Source organism: Bidens hawaiensis, unplaced genomic scaffold (genome assembly GCF_021521415.1).
Source record: "Bidens hawaiensis isolate Kalapana, Puna unplaced genomic scaffold, B.hawaiensis_p1.1 tig00008636_1, whole genome shotgun sequence".
Classification (NCBI taxonomy): Eukaryota; Viridiplantae; Streptophyta; class Magnoliopsida; order Asterales; family Asteraceae; genus Bidens; species Bidens hawaiensis.
The window spans coordinates 423,570-440,100 of NW_027491624.1; the positions used below are offsets into that span (position 1 = coordinate 423,570).

The 16,531-nt window shown below is 34.0% G+C and overlaps 2 protein-coding genes across 2 annotated transcripts; one reads left to right on the plus strand and one right to left on the minus strand.

Moving 5' to 3' along the window:
- Positions 1 to 1,591: 1,591 nt before the first annotated feature.
- On the plus strand, positions 1,592 to 5,437 carry LOC143529682 (transcription factor bHLH115-like). Its single transcript, XM_077025421.1, has 5 exons — positions 1,592 to 1,754; positions 3,868 to 3,979; positions 4,045 to 4,122; positions 4,210 to 4,372; positions 5,176 to 5,437. The coding sequence occupies exons 1-5, from the start codon at positions 1,592 to 1,594 to the stop codon at positions 5,422 to 5,424; spliced, it is 765 nt and encodes a 254-aa protein (XP_076881536.1). The 3' UTR covers positions 5,425 to 5,437.
- An 8,884-nt stretch (positions 5,438 to 14,321) lies between these two features.
- LOC143529668 (NDR1/HIN1-like protein 26) lies at positions 14,322 to 15,042 on the minus strand. The gene has a single exon (XM_077025410.1). It carries the CDS (start codon positions 15,024 to 15,026, stop codon positions 14,322 to 14,324), a length of 705 nt encoding a protein of 234 aa, XP_076881525.1. The 5' UTR covers positions 15,027 to 15,042.
- Between the last annotated feature and the right edge of the window lie 1,489 nt (positions 15,043 to 16,531).

Below are 16,531 nucleotides of genomic sequence, written 5' to 3' on the forward strand. Positions count from 1 at the left end.
TATTCTCACACACGCGCCTGACACAGACGAAAAAACTTCTTCACAAAGTAAGTGACGGCTCCACATCCCATCACACACACGCTCTTATCCTCACTACCAAATCCCAATGTTCAAATATTTCCTGCCTAAATCCACATGGCAAGCCACCTTAGTAGAGGTACAATCGTGAAAATGCACAAATGCCATCCAGCTTAAGAAAGTTTCTACAAACCTTCCGGTATATCACCAGATAACTTCCGTCAAGAAGGTCTCCGCCTTAAGAAGGGGTTGGTTCCTTAAACCTTCCACCTAGAGCGCCTCGGCGTAAGGCATATTAACAGATACCTTCTGCCAAGATGGCCTCCACCTTAAGAAAGTTTCCAGAAACCTTACGCATGGAGCGCCTTGGTGTAAGGTATATCACTAGGTACCTTCCGCCAAGAAGGTCTTTGCCTTAAAGAAGGTTTCCATAAACCTTCCACCTGGAGCGCCTCAGCGAAAGGTATATCACCAGATATCTTCCGCCAAGAAAGCTTCCATCTTAAGGTTTCCAAAAACCTTTCGTTGGGATGCATAAAGAACCCCCCCCCCCCCCCCCCCGCGGGGGACAAATGGCTGGGGTGGCTCCACAAAAGCTGCACCAATCTCCTCATCAGTCCATAATTCTTCCCAAGATTGACACACGAGAAGAACAATGGACTGGGGGGACTTGAAGAGGTATGTTCCAAACCCACTAAAGACAATAGAATATTCCGCTGGTGGACCCACAACCTCTGCGAAACATTTATACTCAAGAACAAAAGTACACTTTACTAGCGGAAGTCCCACCTAACGCCAAGCATTCCCTCTGACATTTCAGAAGGTTTGACTCCAAATATCTTCTTAGGTGTGGTGAAAAATGGAAGCATCTCGGCGAAAGGGACTTTCAACCAATAGTTAGTCGACAACACATCATGATAGTACAATATAGTACAAATGTCACAATCAGTCAGCTACTTTATTCACCAATTCTCCTTAAGCACACGCAAGCTCTCTGATTGGTGGATTTTTTTACATTACAGTTGACTCATTTCTTTTAACTTCCCCTTCAGCTATAAGTACCACTCTACCTCCGCTAATATACTCACTAGTATTTGGTGATTTATATTATTCAGTCGCTTATAGTGATTCTCACGCTGGATGGTGGTTACGAGAAGACCCCCCCCCCCCACCTCCTCATCTCCTTCTATTAACGAGCCCACAGTGTTTTGTTTTGCATGTGGTATCACTCTAGTCAGCCGAATACTTAACCCCATAACAAAGATTAAATTTAACCTAAAGACTAAATAATTAGGCCAAGGTTAATTTAGTGTTTTTTTTAAAAAGAAAAAATCAGTATTTAGCACGTGAATTTTAGACAAAAGGTGGTTAAAAAATATCAAGAGAGCAACCACCGGTAAGCGAAAACGACAAATAATATTTCGTTGGTGACATGACATGACGCACTACGAGACTCACGGCACGCCGCCTCTTTCTTTTTTCCTCAATTGCATTTCGCCTTACTTACCTTCTTTCCACCACCCATAAATCCCATCTCTTCACGTTTAAGTTTAACCACGCGAGACAAGAGATAATGCTCGGTCCTGATGATAATAATAATAATAATAATAACTCCACATCCTGCTTCTTTGATTTCAGCTTGTTCATCGATGATCATATTCCACTCGATTCTGATTTCCCCTGGTTCTCTAATGATAATCCCTTCACCGGTTCGTCTAATCTTAGGTCAGTACTCAGTATTTGTTTGCATCTCATTAATTAGTTTATGTAAGTTTTCTTGTAATTTATCTCATTGTTTCTCTATAATCATCTTTAGATGCGGCAATCTTTGGCTTGATTTGCGCAAAAATAATTAATGGGTTCATTTGGGTCGCCTTAAATGATTCTAGGATGGGTTTAAGTTTGTCACCTTAATTTAGTTGACAGGTGTCACCTTAAATTAGTGGTCAAAATGGGTCATCTTAATTAATTGACCGGCCAAAACGGGTCATCTTAAACTAGTCAATGGGTTAAATCGGGTTATCTTAAATTAGTTGACGGGTCAAATTAGGTTACCTTAAGTTAGTCAGATGTTCAATAAAAATAACTATATAGAACTAAAAGAGGTCAAAATGGGTTAGAACCACCAATGACCCTTGTTTGTCTCCGCGTACTTTCTTATTTTCTTTATTATTATTGCTAGCTTTTGAACCTGTGCATTACACGAGATTTGTCAAATGATAAAAATAAATAAGCTTTATTTGATTCTCAAAATACTTATGAATTAATTTAACGTACAAAGTATTGTTTTTTAGTTCACGACTTTATGAAATTATCTTTCCATGTGTTCACCCTGTGTACTACACAAGATGGAAAATATGAACTTAATGTAATTTCTCGTTTAACAATATTTAAAAGATGATTAATGTGTATATAGACAATATTATCTAGAGCATAATGCCATTAATCAATATAAATGCAGACCTAAATATATTTTCTACAATGCTGAAAAACAACCACCAACCTAATAATTGATTCTATTTATCATCAATTTGTTTTAAAGGTGATTATAAAGTTGACATTTGCGCACCTTTAAATACTGAAGAGTTAAGTGTCATTTTCATATATGAGATTTGACCAACTACACAGCTTCAATATTTTTTTTTAGTTTTCTTGCAAATCAACACCTAATGTTTCCAAAGTCATGCGATTTTTCATTTTTTAGCGGAAATAAACGAACCGAACCATTTTTTTGACAAAGTAGTTCGGTTCGTATATTTTTTTGTTAAAACAAGTATTTCGGTTTGTTTATTTTTGCTAAAAAAAGTGGCTCGGTTCATTTATTCTTGTTAAAAAAAAGTTGTTCGGTTTGTTTGTTTTCTTTAAAATTAGTTCAGTTTATTTATTTTTGTTAACAAAATGTGGTTCGGTTCAATTATTTTTGTTAAAAAAGTAGTTTGGTTAGTTTATTGTTGTTTGAAAATCGGTTCAGATCGTTTACTTTCGTGAAAAAAGTAGTTCGGATTGTTTATTTTTGTTAAAAAGGTGTTTCGATTCGTTTATTAAAAAAGTAGTTCGGCTCATTTATTTTTTTTACCATAGGGTTAAGCAAATGAGAAATAAAAAAAATACTATTTTATCCTGACTTAATGGAAAAAACAAATCGTGTTAACGAAAAGTACTAAAATGGCATGATTTTGGACACTTCAGGTGTTGATTTACAAGAAATTTTAAAAAGGTACTAAAGTTGCGTAGTTGGTTAAACCTCATGTATGAAAATGACTTAGCTCAATGATGAATAAAATCCACATTATGTTATAATCCAATTGACAAAATCGTTTTGACATATGATCCATGGATAACTAAAATGAATGAGATGAAAGATTAGATATTAGAAAAATGTAGGATTGACACCTAAGCTTTAACATTTTCTTTTATTTATATAGTAAGATTATTATTATTATTATTATTATTATTATTATTATTATTTTCTCTAAAACTACTCATTTTAACCTGGGGCGCGTTGTGGACGTGGGGTAGGTAGTTTTTTTTTAACCATTCATTTTAACCTGATTCTATTTTGGCCAAACCCGTTTTAACCCAAACCACATCGATACTTTTTCAAAACAGACCAGATTAGCCCGCGTTCACTTTGCTTAATTCGACCCAAACTAGCCCGACCTGTTTGCCAGGCCTAGTCATTGTATTTCTTTATATGGTTGATTTATAGTAGTCTATAATACCTAACTGTGTTTCATTATCCAATGGTTTGGAGGTGTGTTCAAACTTATTATTGTGATTTGATGTGGCAATACTTAGCTTGAGTGTTTGGATGAACCACCTGTGTTTGTGAGTTTTTATTATTATTAGGAAACAAATATATATATTTTGTTCATTATTCTAATAATCTATTGGTTTATGATACTTGCAGTACAGGACTCTTGGACTCATCTTGTTGCAAGGAGCTTGGATCAAGAAAAAGGTACTTTTTGCTGTTTATTTCAAAAACATTTGATGGTTCATTTGACATACATTTTTTTCTTGCAGGGTGAATTCTGCATCATGCTCTGCTACTGATTCAAAAGCATGCAGAGAGAAGAAGAGGAGAGATAAGATAAACAAAAAGTACGCTTATTTCTGTTAAAATTTAACTGTTTGTTGCTAGAAAAAAAGGAAAGTGTTTTAACTGTTTGAACGGCAAATCTTGAAAAGGTTTCAAGAGCTAAATGAAATACTTGACCCAGGAAGACCACCAATGACGGATAAAACGGTTATTTTGGGTGATGCAATTCGGAGGGTGATTCAGTTGAGAGAAGAAGCCATGAAACTTAAGGAGTCTACTCAAGATTTGCAGACGAAAATAAATGAATTAAAGGTATTTTTGAAATCATGGTCTTATAGTTGTTTTAGTGATAAAATGAGAAACGGTTGGTAGAATAGGTGGCAATTTGCTTTGATATGGGGCGTTAAATGGGTCATGTTCGCGGGTTGACTGGTCAAACCGGAACACAACATGAACCAAATAAAATCCTGTCAGCCAAATGTTTGCGGTTGACATGAGCATCACCCTTTTAACATAAATTTTGTCTTGTATTATTTTCTTTCGCAAATTGATACTCGAAAATTACAAACACAACTAAAATTACAAATTTATAATTATGTACCTTATAACTATAAAACATGTTAACATGATGCTCATTTCTCTTTTATTTTTGCATAAAATATTCCATCAGTTTATAAGTTGTAGCAAACGATTTTTAAAAAATCACAAAATAAATTGGTTAAATGGGTCAACATTCAAACGAGTTGATCGGAACACCACCTGTTTAGATAAACTTGTTTATTTGTTCAACCCGATACAGACTCAAACCCGTTTTGACTAAACCCAATCCCGTGAATTTTGTGTGTTGTTTCATGTTGTGTGAGCACATCCCTGTGTTCCGTATATTTTTCCGCGTATTTAATTCTTAAAATAATAATTGCGTTATTTATTATTACGATGATAATACAATCATTTCAAGAAGCAATTCAGGAGATTGCATACGGTATACATTAAAATAACACTTTTGGCTGACTTTCAAGTTTTGACCCGTTAAAACACAGCCCGAATCGTCCTCATCATAACATGCTTTGACTGTAAAAGTCAAAATATTTCAATTTTTTTTATATGTTTTTTAGGTGGAAAAGAGTGAGCTAAGAGATGAGAAACAGAAGCTGAAAGCCGAGAAAGAGAGACTAGAACTACAAGTTAAAGCCTTTAGTAGACTACCTGCCACATCAGCATTCTTCCCATATCCTCAGAGCCCAATTGTTGATGGCAAGTTTGTACCAGTTATGGGATACCATGGAGTTCCAATGTGGCCATTTGCATCTGTGCCTGCTGTTGATACCTCAGAGGATCATATACTTCGTTCGCCTCTAGCTTAGAAAAGTCAACATTTGACCGCTTTACATCATTAACCTAAGTGTTTATATAATAAATCAATCTTGGCATGGTGATCATTTGGGTTGTTACTGATCATGTTAAGTTTATTACAAAGGATTTTATCTGAAATGACTTAAATGTTCATATCAATTGGAAGATAAAATTCATTAGTTTGACTTCAAAAAGTCAGGCCTGCATTATTTAACGAATTTTTGTTTCATATAATGTGTTGTTGGGTATCCTCTACAATCATTTTTTGTAAAATGTGTTGGTGCTTATTGCTGAGGGTAAAATGAGAAAGCTAGTGGAGAGTTTTGTTTATAACAAACTCACACACTCTAAATTTGGCACACGCCTCAAATCACACTAGATTAAGAAAGAACACTTTATATACCGTCACACCCCGACCTAAGGCGAAAATGTTGGGGCGTGAACTGATTGCTTACAGCTCACAAGACACTATCATACAATATTTATGACAATATCTAAATTATTTTATTAAATCAAACAAGACACATCGTTTCAAATCAAACACAATAATCGAAGAAAAAATGAACAAATAAACATTCAAACTTGTTAACCTAAGTCCAAACTAAGTCTCCAAATCTTCATTTCATTCATATATATAACCTGCAATATGTGTACAAAATACAACAGGTTTGTCAACATAAAGTTGAGCAAATAATCACCAGTTGATAATAAATACAATATATGAGAGATGCAAATCAATATTAAGAGTAACAACAATTAAATAATAGGCAAATAATTTGTGTCGTTTGGCCATGACTCACGAACACGGTCAATGGCTACTAAGGCACAATAAATACAAATAATGATGTCAGTTGGCCATGATTAAACGAACACAATCAATGGCTACGAAGACATAATAAATACGAATAATGGTGTCGGTTAGCCATGAGTAAACGAACACAATCGATGGCTACTAAAACGACGTATGGTTATACTAAATAAGATATATTGTGATGGACCTCTCCAAATGAGATAAATAAACAATTGAATAAGTAAACAAGTAGTATGTAAGCATATAATTGATCAACCACACAATATTTAAGATTTGCAATTGGCATAATAATATGTATATAAAAATATAATATGGTACGCATAAAGTACCCAAAGAGTTTTAAAAAGGTAAAAGAGAGGAGTGATTACTCACCTTTCTTATTAGATGAGAAAATAATAATAAAACAAGAATTAAACGAGTCTTTAACGTGCTGACTAATCCGATACAAATAAACCTGAAAAATTGAGAAAATAAAATAGAATTAGAAAAGGAGAGCAACGCCGCTGGAATCAGGTCAAACGGATGTATAAAACTCAAGATATGAAATATTTAATATTTAAGCGAGCTGGTACTTTTCAGAATCCGAACTCTGAATCTAGAGTCGGGTTCTGGTCAGTACACTCAAAATATCAAGACAAACATAAAAGTCTTATGGCCCGAAAGCTAATTTTAACAAGAGGCCGTAGTAATCGGTAAATCATAAAAATTGACTTTTATAACCCTAAACGGGTTGGAATTAAATTGACCAACGAAACTTCATAAATTGGTAAAATTGATTGAGAGCTTTTGTTAGTTAGATAAAAATAAACGTTTTATCAGAAGACAACTTACCTGGAAATTTAAGGGAATGATGAGAAAATACGAGTCAAAGAGTCTTGAAACACCAAAGTCAAACCGAAGATAAAAATCTTGAGGAAGGACACAATATATACCAAGGGAAAATCAAATTTGGGTGATGGAGACTGAGTTGCAAGAATTGTTAGGGTTTTATGATAAGTTAGTATAGATGATAATGGTCCAAATACATTTATTTGATAGACGAGCTCGTTTAAGAAACAAAATAATCAATTAATGACAAAATTGAGCCTAATAACTTAACAAATTTGTTTATAACTTCAATGAGACGAATATGGGCATATTACAATACTACATAACATTTCTTGTAGCTTAATTTTCGTGATTTAACTAGAAAAGAAAACGATTTTGTGATAAACTAAACTTCTAAACGATTCTGGTCTGCACAGAGGGTTCCCTGCGTCGCGCTGTCTACTAGGGGTAGGCTCCCCGCATGACGCGACGAAGTCCTTTTTCTGATGTTTATTTTTTTTTTGGTCAATTTTAGTCCCTGAACTTTTATAAATGCGTTTTTATGCTAAAATAAGCGATTTTTAGGGTTTCTAAGAGTTGTTGGCGAGTTTGAAAGTTACGAGAACATAAAATAAGTTAAACCAAGTTAACTACTAATAAATGTAAGTTTTTATTAGTACACAAGATTCGAATTACATTTTCGAGTCGGGTAAACATAAATGAATACAAATACGAAAGATCTGAGATGCTACATATACCAGTCTCGATACATTAGATCAAATACCAGATGACAAGTTTGTGTTTTAGGAAAACTAAAACAAAGATAACTTACTTTTAGTCCATTTCTAATTTAGAGGAAGTACTTAGTAACACAATAATGATTTAGAAGTCATATGGTATATTTCTCACTTTAGTTGGAACTACTTTTTGGTGCCAAACAAAGTTAAATTGGTGTTTTTGGGGCCTTGCATGATCATTGCACACGTTCAAGAGGTTGTTAGGTGACTAGAGGGTATGCTTGTAATGCGGGTTTGGAATATGCTTGGCCAAACTTGGAAGTCGTAAGATTGTAGGTACAATATGAAACATTGTAATGTAATGAGAGTTTTATCAGGATTATTATCTAATTAATATAAATGAGAATTTTAGTGTCATAAATTTGTTATTTTTGTTTTTACATATATAGTAGTGGTTTTGTTTTTTTGCCCAACTTTTTGTGTTGGCTGGATGGTTATTTTAAAAAGGTTAAATTAAATGTTGAGCCATTTTGGACCCAAGTTCTAATATGTGATGATGCATGCATTGGGTTTTTTATGTTTTTTTTTGTTAATTATGTTATTTTATGTGTGAGAATGGTTATTTTTCAACATTAATCTTGATGTGGGCTGGATGGTTGTGTTGTCAAGCGAAACTAACCGAACTCGATCACCTGATTTTGTTTTAGTTTTGGTACCGTAACACACGTAATAAAAATCAACCGAATTCCAATTTTGTTTTTGTTTTTATCGTTTTGTTTTAGTTTCGGTACTGTAATGAACATGACGCGGGATCAACCATATTTGCATAGACTCACCGCCTCAGTGCCCGACCGGATTGGAACGCTCGGGTTCTACCAACGCCTGTGTTTTAGTGACGGGCGCCACCCCCGTTGGCCCACCTCAGTTTTTATATTGTTTTTTTTTCATATTTTTGAATTTTAGTTCTGATATCATAGTGCACGTAACCAAAACTGACCAAATTCGCGTTAACTTACCGTCTCAAAATAAGGACCGACAACACTTGAATTTTACTATCGTCGGGTTTTACCGACATATCCCGGCGCATTAATACGCTAGTTTATTATATAAATTAATATTATTAATATTATGATTTTGCTACGACGTATATTATTGGATACATTATTCAAATTATTTATGAAGTTTATTTATTTACTAGATAAAATGAAATATATTGAGTATAATTTATAATTTATTACTTTGATTTTGGAAAATTATGTCATTAGTTAATAAAAATTAATTATTCTAATTAAATTATTTAACCCACCAATCATGTGTCTAACAACGTTAAGATATGTAAAATGGTGTATCTCTATATGAGGTTGAGGGTTCGAATCTTATGATAGATAATGATATAGATTTAGATGTATGATTAGATATTTAAAGGGGTGTATATTGCAAAATTTAATCAACCAATTGGTTTATTTAGTTAGTGATGATATTGTTAACTAAAATTTACTCATCTTGATGAATGATGATGTTTATTTCATAAATTGACAAGGATTAGCAATTTGTATACTTGCGGGGTAAGTAATTCTGTATCAGTGTACTGGTGGATATAACTTAAAAGCTTTAAATGTATCCCTTTATTTGCACATAACATGTACACCAAAAGGTAACTATGATAGACCTTAACAACTTCCCCAAGGTTGATATTATGACCTGTCGTTATTCACTAAAGAAAGTTTTTGACAATTTTTTAAGAAGGAACTATTTGTCACTTGATATTGTTAGACTAATAATAAGTACGTGGATTTGGTGGTCGTATTTACAAAACCTAGGGTTATTTTAAGTTAATTTTTTTTAGTTTGGGTCTAATAAGGATTTGTATTAATCTGTTATAAATAAGAGTTATTTGTAATCAAGATTATTATATAATATATACCAATCAATAATACAAACAAATTAAGACTCAATTTTATTACTGATTTTATTATTTCAGATATTTCATAGGATTTCAATAAGGTAATTTCTAGTGGATATTTCGATGACAATTATTATTTTTCTGTATTCTTTTATTTTGTTGGAACAAATGATGATCCGTCAAATATTGACACAAATTTTTAAATATATTACTGATACTTCAATTTACATCGACAAAATCTAAAATACTTTGATTGCCTAGGTTCGAACATGGGAGTACCTTCCATTTAAGAGGCATATGTCTCTGCATATTGAGCCAGCTCCACGTTAGCAATTGGCGTTTAAATAGTAGAAGAAGAAAACCAATCAAACGATAAAAAAAGTAACATATAATTAACTCCATGAGTTAAAAAGCAAAAACAGATGTTGGAGTAAATAGGAGCACGAGATCTTTAGATCCCTTCTGGGCTTCATGTGCCATGTTTGTCCCATAAATTTAAGGGTGACAAAACAAATTCAAATGGATGGATTTTCTGACATAACAGTTGATGGGTCACAAAGTTAAATTAGGAAGATAAAGCTATGTTAGCTTTTGCATTTCGTTTAATTATATGTATGACTACGGTTTTAAATATAGTACGACAACGAGGTTTTAATAATAATCGATGATTTTATAAATGCTTTTAAGATACTTTTAAAAGCAAACTTAAAAGCCTTTGCATAATCTTAAATTCAAGAGACCTTCATCTATCCTCCTCTACTACATGTCAAAGTTAAACGTCGAAACAAATGCCTAGTAGTCTAATAATACAAACATGATGTGCGAAAAAAATATATAGATTTAAGTATCTAACAGTATGCTTAACGATCTATGATAAGTATAACTAATATAAAAATACGTATGAAAAGGGACGACGAGGTGTTATTGGGAATGGAGAAAGGCACAAGCTACTCTTGCTTGTGAGTAAGGGGTGGGCCCCTCCTATGAAAATTTGTTACATTACATCTAATCCTAAAAAAGATTGTTTAAATGTTTAGCCAATAGTATTAAGATAAAAAAAAAAAGTTTAAATAATATTCCTAAAAAAGTTTACATGTTATCCATTTACCTGATTGCCCATGTTCTCTAAACTTAATCCTATAAAGAGTTTAAATATGTTACTTTTATCAATTGGCATTTAAATAAAGAGTTTCTTAAACTTAATCCTATTCAAGTGTGTAAGTTAAACAAACAAACAATCAATCCACCAGAGCTTGATTCAATAGGTGACCATTGACCAAGGAGGGTCGACACCTAACGTGGACCAGGGCCAGGAATAGTGGGTTTGGGATTCAAACAATTATAGTATATATATACGAATTCCCAAGTTACGGTTGTCTCACACTTTGCTACTATTCGTAAGTTTATATTATTTTAATCATACCATTACCATTCTTTACTTAACACGTAACACTAATTTCAAAAACTTTGTAGCATAGGTTACAATTTGACTCCCCTCCCGCATCACTCGCTTCCTCTCTCATCTCGGCCTCACTTTCGGTTCGAAGCAGCAGCACCACCCTGGCAGTTCCCGCGACTTGGTTCGGTTACGATGGTGACTTTAGTTGCCTTCTGTACAACTTTTTAATGCTTGGTTTATATCTGCTCTATCATCAAAGAAGAAAAATAGCACGAACATCTGAAATTCCAGTTCCCCAACTCCCGAGATGATGATGATGATGATGATGATGATGATGATGAAGATTTGTGAAGGAAACCCGAATCGTAATTACACACCGGTGATAACTTTTTCCTCGATTCGGCGGTTGTTTCAAATCTGGCGAAGGCTTCGAGTTTACGACTCTCAGTTCCATGGTGGCGGTGGTGTGCCATTAGGGTTATTCAGTTCTATTAGCATTAGAGTTACCGGGTCAGCTTCAGTTTTAGGTTTCTTTGTAAACAAGTCGTTTTACTTATGAAAGATATCTCTGGTATTAGCCAAATTCGGGTCACAGGCTTTAAAGATTATATTGCAAATTGAACAAAAGTATATATTTTTTTTACAGTTTTTGTGTTTGCGTCATAATCTCAGCATTTTTTTTTTTTCGGAAAGGCCGAATATACTAAACCAAACCGAGAACCAGGAGCCCAAAAAATATACAAACGAAGAGAAACCAAAAGAAAAATAACAAACCGGGACTAACATTAGCAGATCTAACAAGTTGGTACATGCTAGCGTTAGCAGATTTGGTACATGCTAGCATTAGCAGAAATTTGACAATTTGGGTTAAAGATGGTATCTTAATCACAATTTTTGACAACTTTAGTCAAAACTGCAGCTTATCGTTCAGGTTTGACTGAATAAAGTCAAACATGCAGATTTCGATATTCTGTTACAGGTTGTTCAGGTTATTAGCTGAAGCAATCACGCTAAATCAACACTTTCCTATCATTTGCTATTAGGGGCAATTTTGGCATTTTACACATTTAATTACTTACAGATCATGTAGTGTGGCAACAACTTTTTACAGATATGCAAATTCATGTAGGGTTTATTGTTTTTCTATCTACATTTTGTGTCATTATTAACTAAGCAAATTCATGTAGGGTTTATTGTTTTTCTATCTACATTTTGTGTCATTATTAACTAATGATCTTCACATTGTTGGTTTTTTACATAAGTTATTACCGTTTTAAGTTTTTTTACCGTGCATTATTTGATTTCTATTGGGTCTTAAACGTGCAGGTATATTCGTTTCTTGCGTTGGACTTCATTATTTGTATGGTTGAAGCTAGGTAATTTCTGGTCACAGGCTTTAAAGGTTATTGAAAACTGGACATAATATATTTTTGACAGTTTAACTTCTCACAGGTCAAACTTCAAGTAGTAGCACAAGCTATCATACCGCCCCATTTTTGACAGCTTCAAACATTTTTTTGTTTTTTTAACTGTCTATTGAGAAAAACCAACAGCAGACTATAAATAACATAAATGGATAAGACGAAAACATGGGATATTGAAATAGACAATCTAAACTCTACAAAAGAGGAATGCATCGGATTCGTGTTTAGAGTTGGAGGATTAAACAGTAGCCTGACGCATTCCAAGGAAGTATCTCATATACTTTAGCAAGTTGAGCAGACATAATTCACTACAAGAAACCGACTCCGATTTGTTTATTGGATTACGATTCTTTTATGGTGAAGACAGCATAAACTTTATATTATTTTGTATTTATTTAATAAGCTTTGTTATGAGGAACTTTCTAACGAATATGTAATGAAAAATCGACACGCTTCATGATTTAACGTGCTGCAGAGCAACGCATGCGGGTCACGATGCTAGTTTAAGTCTAGGAATCAACTTACAGAATGAATTTTATTTTAAAAAATAAGCAATTGGGCTTATTTAATTTTAAGTTATACAAATACTTGGGCTTCATTTTATGTTAAAGGCAACAGTAGAATTACTATGCAATTTGGGTTGCTTTGTTAATTAAAGGGAAATTCCTAAAATAAGCATATATGAAAATAAATTTTTAGTTTTAGGTTTTATTTGTAAAAAGTTCCAGAAATAGGTATTATAACTAGTCGTGACGAGTAGTTTGTAGGAACTAATTAGAACTTGCCACGTGTTCTTAAACTAACCGTAACGAGTACGTTCACTAATCATTTACTCGTCACGACTAAATAAGTTTCATGCCTCGTAATCAACGCCCACGAGTAATTCATAAGTCATTTAGTCGCGACGAGTTAACTACTAATAAACTACTCGTGTAGGGAATGTAAACCGGGTAAACTAGTCATCGCGACTTATGAATTACTCGTGGGCGTTTGTTACGAGGCATGGAACTTATTTAGTCGTGAAGAGTAAAAGATTAATGAACGTGCTCGTTACGATTAGTTTAAGGACACACGCCAAGTTTTAATTGGTTCTACAAACTACTCGTCACGACTAGTTTATAATATCTATTTCTGGAATTTTTTGCAAATGATACTTAAAACTAGAAATTTGTTTTCATAAATACTTATTTTGGGAATTTTCCCTTAATTAAAATGGGATCACAATTTTCAATATTTGTGTTACTTTTTCTGTATTTTTAATGCGGTTGCAAAATTTTTCAATGAGGTTTTGTCCCAAAACTATGGAATTTATAAAAATATAAGCACGGACTTGAACGGGACGCCAAAAAAGAGCGTGGGAGCAGTGCTTGCGGGAGGGAGGCGGCTGGCAGGAACACCGCCCCCACCTCCCATGGTACCAAAGAAAGACACCCAGAAGCGGAGTGGCTTTCCTATTCGATATGAAGATCAAATAAGGTGCGTGGAGGAATTTTAGGGTGAAGCGAGAATTTTGGGACATGAGGAGTAAAGGGAACACCGCCCCGTAAGGCTCGATAGCGTAGAGGGACACTCCCACCACCTGATGGGCTGATGGGATTCACATATGTTACCAAATTTTCAATTACGGACATTCTCAAACTAGAATATATAGGACAGATAACATCTTCCAAATACATTTGAAAATTAATTAATACATACAATATTCAATTGGAGTTGAAACAAAAACCCCAAGATCAACTAGCAAAAACAAATAGACAACAAATTAGCCGTTTTTACAAATAATTAATTAAAAAGAAACAAAACATAAATAAAAGACAAACCCTTAGTCTATGTAAAATAGACCGGACATTTCGGTATTCTATAACTCGCAATCAGCATCCCATCTGGCCCAACACCAATGTCACAATTCGCATGCATCTTATGCTTCTTGCTCTCCCAACCCGCAACCTTAAACCGTATAGCCGAAGAAACCTCAAGCCTAAACGTAACAAGTCCACGCATCCGAGCCGCCACAAGCTGTCCCCAACGCGCCTCATTGATCACCAATCGCGTCCCCGACAACGTGTCATACAAAACGGTCGTGTTCTTGGGCTCTTGATAAAATGGAACATTAAACGGCTCTTCCCCAATGTTTTGGTTTTGAAAGAAGAGTCTTATGTGCATGGTATCATAATAAATCCCTATATTCAAATTAGGGTTCCGTGCGGTCACATTGAACGTTGCTTGAGCGGATGCCAAGCCGTTATCTTGGGCTAAACTCGGGATCGAAAACTCATGGATATGAAACCGTGGACGATGTGGTCGTAAACTGAGCCACAAGATGAATGTTATGAGGCCAACAACAAACAAAAGGCTAAGAAAAATCGAACATATTAGTTTCGAGATACGCGTGGTTAGACTTTCTTTGACACGGTGCACATAGTACCGTGCAGTGTGATGACTCCCTAATTGGGGGCCCTCAACATGGGGCCTCCGGTTAAGGTGGTCATCAGGGGTGTAGAGAATTGGGATTTGTTGTTGTGGGGTGTTCATGGTTTCCTGGGCGAGTGACCAATCGTTGGTATGAAGATGAGTGGCCGGGAGAAAGCGGTTTAGGTTTCTTTATATGAAAAATGAGAATAAGGTGGCCGGAGAAGGAAGGGATGCCAGTAGTCTTTTGGTGTTGAAAGGAAGGAATATTAGTTGGCTCATCGTAGTGCAGAATACTAGAACGAGTCATCTTTAAAATATTCCTAGGTGGCTTTTAAGGTTGCATTATGATGAATACATGAAGCTATAGTTGTTGCACATTGGAAGTTTTGGTATTTCTTCATATGTACTGTAAGTATATAGATAACATGTTTATGGTTATATTTGTGGGAATGTTTTAAATTAAAATGGAAAAACCATGTATTTCTTTAAGAATAAATGTTTAAAAATATGTGTTTTAGCGTAGCACGTAATTGTTCAATGTGCATGTAATTAGAAAATTTGTTGAGGATGTAAACTGCTATCATTAAAAATTCAATTGTACTGCTAAAGGTCTTTGATCTAACTGTAACAAACAGTTGAATAAGACATTTCTCATCAAAAAGGATATAAATTAGTAGAAGGGTCGAGTGTTTGATATTAAAAATACTATAGCTTTTGTACCGCTTGTTATAAACGTGGACGAAAAACGTCAAGCATTCCAAAAAAATCAAATCAAGGGCAAAAGCTACTTACGGGTTGCATGCATAAGCTATCCAAGGTACAATTTTAAAGTTAAAAGGATTGTAAACACGATTTTTTTTTCTTTCTTTTTTCTTTTGTTGTCAAAGTACTTTACAAGAGTTTTTATTTTATCGATTACTGTGTAAGGTATCCGTGTATTACACGAGTTAAATAATTGATCAAATGTGAGAAAGAAAAAAAAATGTCCATAACCTAAAATCGTGTAAAATACTTATTTATATACAAGATTTCATGATTTTGAGTAAAGATATTATGCAGTTGATGAATAAATGAGAGAATATGAAAAGAAAAAAAAATCACAAATCTAAAATACTACTTTCTTTGTATACAAATGGGCATTTGAACTTTGTGTTTACCCAAGGCCGGTTCGTGGGCCAGCAAAATCAGGCAAAGGTTTTAGCGTCACGCTTAATTAAGGCTTCCAAATCTAAAAAAACATTATATATTGATATATAGATAACTAGTTTTAAAGCCCGTGTCACACACGGGATAATTCAAATTATAAAATCATAAGTAAAACAAATAATTACATAGCGTATATAAAAAAATGTATTACATCTATACTTGTATCTATACAATATGTACATAAATTGATTTTATTTATATCACAACATGATTTTTTTAAATGAACTTAATAAAAAAAATACCCGTGCAAAATCGTACCCAAGAATGCTTCTTTCTATTGAAAAATTCATTCTTGGTGTCATATATGTATAATTGAAAGAATTTTGGTTATGAACCAATTTCGAAAATAAAATTTTCATACGGTAGTAGTTCTATCCACTCAGCCTAAATGCAAAAGTGGCGTTACCTTTATTGATATA